Below are 7053 nucleotides of genomic sequence, written 5' to 3'. Positions count from 1 at the left end.
CCATGCAGTTGACTGTGCTCATCTTCCAACTGCCTTTCTGTAGCAGTAAGGAAATCAGCTTGTTCTACTGTGACGTCCTCCCTGTCATGAGACTGGCGTGTGCAGACACCCATGTCCATGAAGCCACTCTGTTTGTGGTCAGTGTCATTGTCCTCACCATCCCTTTCCTCCTCATCACCCTCTCCTATGTCTTCATTGTGGATGCCATCCTGAAGATACGCTCAGCTGAGGGGAGGCACAAAGCCTTCTCTACCTGTTCTTCCCACCTGACAGTTGTCCTCCTGCAGTATGGATGCACAAGTCTCATCTACTTGTGTCCCAGCTCCAGCTACTCTCCTGAGCGGGGTCAGGTGGTATCTGTGGTTTACACCTTTATCACTCCTATGCTGAATCCTCTGATCTACAGCATGAGGAACAGAGAACTCAAGGATGCTTTGAGGAGAGTGATAATGAAACTGGCTTTGATCCAAACACAAGAGACACTCTAAATCATTTTCTCCAATAACTTGGGCCGAAATCCTGAATTGAATATATGCAATATGAGGAAGGGGGGCTTGATATGTCTTTGGTTTGCAAGTGTTTTAAAGATGTTTTATACTGTTAATTTTGTTTTAAAGGCCAGTTTTCTTTCCTCAGACTCAGGTTAGTCATTTTGGGAATGAAAATGTTCCAAAGATTTAAGCTCTGAATTAATTGTGAGGATAAAGAAATACATTAAATGAAAAATAGTTCTCTATCCCCCCTCTCTCTTTTTGATGCAAGGTTGAAGTTTATTAAATATAGACAGAAAGGTACTTAGGGAAAGATTTAGACAAGTGGGTTGCCAATGTACTACTTAACATTTATTCAACGTGTATGGGTGTTTTGTTTGCACAAACATCTGTATACCATGTACATGCTTCACCAAGTTCTGGAGGCACTTCAACTGGAGTTATATTGTAAGCTACCATGTGTGTACTGAAAATTGAAGGAGCAGAAAATGCTTTTAACCTCTAAGCTGTCTCTTTAGACCCTGAAAACTTTTAAAAATTTTATTCTTTACTGATTTTATACATGCCTATAGTCTATTTTGATCATATTCAATCACATTACCCTCTTTTATTCCTCCACTCACTTTAAACTCCTTATTCCCATTGAATTTCATTTCCTATGTTCAGTGTGTGTGTGTGTGTTATTAGTTTTAGTTACTATTGCCTGTAGGAATGTGGGTGTAGTTATTTACTGGACCATGGGGAACTTACCAGTGGCTATACCAATTAAGAAACATGTCTCTGTCTGCCCTAGCAGCCATCAGCTGACAATAGCTTCTCAGGTAGGAGTGGGAGCTCTACATGCTGGACTGTGACAGGCTTGATCTTGTTCAGCTCTTGTGTAGGTAACCACAGCTCTCTGAGTTCATGAAAGCCATAGCCATGTCATGACATACCCAGAAGACACGTGTTTCACAGCCTTCCTCTCCATCCTGTTGTTTTTATGTTCTTTCTGCCCCTTCTTCCAGGATGTTCCCTGAGCTTTGGTATTAATAGAGATATATAGTGTTATTACTATTTACCAAGACATCCCATGTTACCTCTGTGTCTTACTCTGGACTTTTCACTAGATATAGTTTCCAGATTGTTAGCAATCTTTAACATTGTGCCTCTGGAAAGGGTTGAAGCCACAGCAAAAGAAGTCCAAAATTGAGAACATTCCAGTATTAGTGCAAATTTAATAATGGCAGTTTTTTCTCTAACCCAGATATCTTCCACATAATTAAGACAGAGATTATTAGACTTACTTAACAAGCTTTAAGGCACAATAACTGAGCAGATAACATTCTACCCTAGGGCCGGGTGGTGGTGGCGCACACCTTTAATCCCAGCACTTGGGAGGCAGAGGCAGGCAGATTTCTGAGTTCCAGGCCAGCCTGGTCTACAGAGTGAGTTCCAGGACAGCCAGGGCTACACAGAAAAACCCTGTCTCGAAAAACAAAAACAAACAAACAAACAAAAACCAATCTACTCTAATCCTCTAAAATAATCTAGCTAGTTTCCTTTGAAAACCCCTGAGATCCTTGCATTTTAGTATTGATCTGGCTCTCTCTGCTCTATGTGTGTTCTCATGGTACTGTTTGTTTTCCCAGCTTGTGACAAATTTTTTCTTCTTCCCTCTCACTATCCATTACCTGGCTGGTATCATAAGTCCTGTCCTATTATCTCCTCTGCCTAGTCATTGGCTGACCAGATTTTTATTGACCAATGAAAGATAAGTGTGAGTAATGTTTACACAACATTGTGACAGCTTCTTACAATAAGCAATACAATTGCAACCAGATATAGAGGCATAGGAATCAGCATTTGAATAACACAAAAATACTCTTTACACAATGCACATTAACATTATGCCAACATTCCAATCTCTGTAATGACAACTACTGTGTAAATTTTGAATTTTTAAAATTATTAATATTTCCTCCTAATTTCCTTTAATGGAAAAAATGCTAGGGAACACTCTGGAGTTCAATTTCTATTTTATTCACTATATTTGGAGACTACATATATTCATCTAAATTTGTCTCTAAAATTGTGAATACTGTCCTTTAAGTAAGTCTCCTTCTTTTTCAATTTCTCTCTCTCTCCTCCTCCATCCCTCCCCTTTAAACCTTGCCTCCTCTTTCTCCTCTTCTTATTCCTCTTCCTCTTCAAGTTTATCACTAGCTATTCTTCGGTTGGAACCCCTGCTCAGTCTCACACAAGCTGAGAGAAACCCAGCAGCTCTCCTTGCCTCAATTCTGCTGGCAAGTCTGGGCTAATACATTATCACCCATCACCTCTGCATTTGTGGCAATCCACTCAAGAGTATCCACCCATTGGCTCAGCTTTTGACCATATATAGGCAAAATCCAAGCTCCTGAAGCATTTCCTCAACTGAAGCTCCTTTCCCTGTGATAACTCCAGCTTATATCAAGTTGACACATAAAAGCAGCCAGTATACCTCTCACCACTGGAAGTTGTATTTGGCTCCAGGGAGTGACCACTTCTGTCTCCATATCCCCAGCTACTAGGAGTCTAAACTAGGGTCACTCCCATAGACTCTTAGGAACCTACCCCATCCCAGGTCTCCCACTAGTCCTAGATGTGCTCCCCACCAATTTCTGTTCTCTCTCCAAGCCCTCTCCAGCCTCCTCCCAATACTTGATCCACATTCCCATTCCCCTCCTCACCCCCTCTCCCACATAGCTCCCTCCCTCCCTCCCTCCCTCCCTCTATCTCCCATACCTTTATTATCTCCCCTTCTGAGTGAAATTCACACATTCTCCCTTGGACTCTCCTTATTACTTTGTTTCTTTGGGTCTGTTGAGTATAGCATAGTTATCCTGTACTTTATGGCTAATGTCCAATTATAATTGAGTACACACCATGTATGTCCTTTTGGGTCTGAGTGACTTCACTCAGGATGATTTTTTCTAGTTCCATTCATTTTCCTGAAAATTTCATGATGTCTTTGTATTTAATAGCTAAATAGTATTCCATTGTGTAAATGAACCATATTTTCTGTATCCATTCTTTTATTGAGGGACATCTTGGTTGTTTCCAGCTTCTGGCTATTATAAATAAAGCTGCTATGAACATGGTGGAACACATGTCCTTGTGGTGTGGTAGAGTGTCTTTTGAGTATATGTCCAAGAGTGGTATAGCTAGATCTTCAGGTAGAACTATTTCCAATTCTCTGAAGAACTGCCTGATAATTTTCCAGAGTGGTTGTACCAGTTTTCAATCCCATCAGCAATGGAGGAGTGTTCTTGCTCTACATCCTTGCCAGCATGTACTGCTACTTGTGTTTTTGGTCTTTGCCATTCTGATGGGTGTAAGATGTAACCTCAGAGTCATTTTGATTAGTGTTTCTTTGATGACTAAGGATGTTGAACATTTTAAAAGTGCTTCGTGACTGTTATAGATTCAGTAGAAAGAGTTGTTGCCTAGGTTACATATGGAGAAGAGGTATAAGTAGATGAATTTACATTAACTTCTGATTTGAATGATGTGCTTGGTAGGTACTGGGTTGGCTTCTGGTCTTCGTGCCCTTGCAGTGTTCCCTTGCCTTGAGTGTGTGTCGAGCCTTGTTATTGAGTTCTAATAATATAGATCACAGCCAACATGACCATGTGTCACATATGAGATTGTGGTTAAAAACCCACATTATTGTCCTTGTTGCATCTGTTTTTCTTCCTTTTGAGTGCTCCCTCTCTTCCTTACTCTTTCTTTCTTGTTCTTTCTTCCTCACCCCCATCTTGTTCTAGAAGTCAGCTGCTTTGTTGTAAGCTTGCCTATGAAAAAGTAAACAAGGCAAGAACAGAAGAGGGATGCCTCTAGTTGTGACCAGCAAGGAACTGCTGTCTCCAGCTCAATAGCCCTAGAGAAATTAAGTGCTGACAAGAACTATGTGTGACCTTGAAAGCAAGTCCTTCCTCATTAAGATTTGAGGAGACCTTGAGACTGAGGCAGCCAACTGAGCTGCATCTGGAGCCTTAGACACAGAAACAGCATAAAGTACACAAGTGCTTTTACTTCAAACTATGTGAGTGTGTGAGTGTGTGTGTGTGAGTGTGTGTGAGTGTGTATGTGTGTAGTAGTGCTGGAATTGAAGTAGAACATAAAAGATCTTCCTGTCAAATTTGTGGCTTGCTTTATTTGTTTTTAAGCCAAGCCACACCTTTAAGACACTGCCTCAAGCTCTCCCAGTCCAGGCCCTCACCATCAATGTGTGAGATAGGATTAATGCCTGTCTCTCTTGCAGGACATAGACAGGTTCAGAGAGTGGAAAATGAAGATCCTCCGAATCACAGGATTCTATGTTGGTTTGTTTGTAAAGGTAAAATTTATGTTGCCGGTTAATGAATAAATGAAATACAAGTACTTGAACTATTCCTACCCTCATTTACTGATAACATTTCAATTTCTGCCTGTCCTAGAAGAACAAATATCCACAAATTAACAAGTTGAGATCCATATCTCATAGAAAGACTGAAGAACCTTGCATTCTACAATAACCATCTTCTCACAGATTACCATGATAAGTGAACTGGGCTTCTGCATTTCATTTGAAGTTAAACGGGCTTTTTACAGTTTTTAATGCTTAAAATGTTAACAAAGATGATAGCAATAGACAGGCCAAACTAGATGGAGTTGGGGTGGGGGTGAAGTCCTGTGGAACCCACAAGGCCTTAACCCTCCACAAAGAACTATAGGCAACTAAGAAATACTGAGAGTGGGAGAAATAGTTTGCCCCAAGGAAAAAGACCATTGGTTATTCAATGGCACACTGTCATCTCTAAAAACACAAATAAGATTACCTATTGAACAGATTCTCTTTAGGAGTACATACCTACATGCATGCAATAACAATGAATAAAAAAAAAGAGACCATGAATTTAAAAGAGCAAGAATGAGAATATGGTAAGCTTTGGAGAGACTAAGGGGAAGGAAAAAAAGATTTATTTATTTTAATCTCAAAATAAAATTAAAATAAATAATATAATATAAATAAAATGTTATCTTAAAACAGTTTTATTTTCATTAAAATTAAAGTTAAGGCAGATTTTATAGTCATTTCTATTATAGCCACAGATCAGCCAAAGATAATTTTGCTTTTGCACTAAAGTTAGTGCCAAAACATCTTGTTAAGCCAGGCATGATGGCTCATGCCTTTAATCCCAGCACTCAGCACATAATTACTCCAGTACATATATACATGTACTTTACTCTATTTTAGGGACACATGGAAGAATACATAGGTAAAGACTAAAGCTATGAACTTACCTTAGGTTATAAAAGTAATTAGATGATGTGGTGGTTTGAAAAAGAATGGTTTCCATAGGCTCATACACTTGAATGTTTGGTCTTCAGATAGTGGAACTGTTTGAGAAAGATACTGAGGTATAGCTTTGTTGGAGGAGGTGTGTTACTGGGGATTGGCTTTGAAGTTTCAAAAGCCCATTCCAGCCCAGTGTATCACTCTCTGCTTGCTGCCTATAGACCAGGACGTAAAGCTCTCAGCTACTGTACCTAGCTATGCCTGTCCATTCCCTACCATGATGATCATGGGCTAACCCTCTAAACTAAGTAAGTAACCAAATACATGCTCTTTCCTCCTCCAGCAGGGTTTCTCTGTGTAGCTCTGGCTGTCTTGGAAGTCACTTTGTAGACCAGGCTGGCCTTGAACTCAGAGATCCACTTGTCTCTGCCTCCCAAGGGCTGAGATTACAGGCATGTGCCACCACTGGACAGATAACTGCTTTTTTCCTTTTATTTTTAATTTTGTTTATTTATTTACCTTTATTTTATGCACATTGGCGTTTTGCCTACACCTATGTCTATGTGAGAGTGTCAGATGTTGGAGTTACAAGTAGATGTGAGCTGCCGTGTGGGTGTTGGGATGTGAACATAGGTCCTCTGGAAGAGCAGTCAGTGCCCCTAATCTCTGAAGCATCTCTCCAGCCCCAGCTAAATGCTTTCTTAGAGTTGCCATAGTCATGGTGTTTCTTTATAGCAATAGAACAATAACTAAGGCACATGAGAAATCGAAGGCACAGTATGGTTGTTTGGTTACACCGACTTTTGTTTAAAAGGCAAGTTTTGATCATAAACAGGCTTAGTAAACAGTAGGATAACAATTCAAGTACATAGTTTTAAATGGCCTCAGGACATATTATTAACTGGGTTGCAAGATTCAGCAAAAGTTCTATCTCTTTAAGAAAAAAGATATTTTGAGAAAAATGTATCACCACATCAGATGAACAAGATTTGGTAGGAAAGTCTGTATTCAGCTCTTCTAAGCTATATGTTCAACCACTGGGTTGTAGATTTTGCCTGAGACAAAGCTCTCACCCTACAAGAAAGTGGCCAACTATAGGATAGTACTTCTGTCAAGAGTGAGTAGACTTTTCTTTTTGAAACTGTAAAAAGAAGGCTCTTTTCTTAGCCCCTATAAGACCAAAGGTACATTAAATCCAGCAATTATAAGGAACTGAAAAAAGGAGAAAAATACACATACATACATACATACATACATACA

General features: G+C 39.8%; 1 protein-coding gene across 1 annotated transcript; it reads left to right on the top strand.

Moving 5' to 3' along the window:
* The first annotated feature begins 2 nt into the window (after positions 1-2).
* On the top strand, positions 3-488 carry LOC114615786 (olfactory receptor 10V1-like). Its single transcript, XM_028761417.1, has one exon. The coding sequence runs from the start codon at positions 3-5 to the stop codon at positions 486-488; it is 486 nt and encodes a 161-aa protein (XP_028617250.1).
* The last annotated feature ends 6565 nt before the right edge of the window (positions 489-7053 follow it).

The sequence above is a fragment of the Grammomys surdaster genome, unplaced genomic scaffold, assembly GCF_004785775.1.
Source record: "Grammomys surdaster isolate TR1022 unplaced genomic scaffold, NIH_TR_1.0 146978, whole genome shotgun sequence".
Taxonomy (NCBI): domain Eukaryota; kingdom Metazoa; phylum Chordata; class Mammalia; order Rodentia; family Muridae; genus Grammomys; species Grammomys surdaster.
The sequence above is the reverse complement of the archived record's forward strand: the minus strand, read 5'-3'. Positions and strand labels throughout refer to the sequence as shown.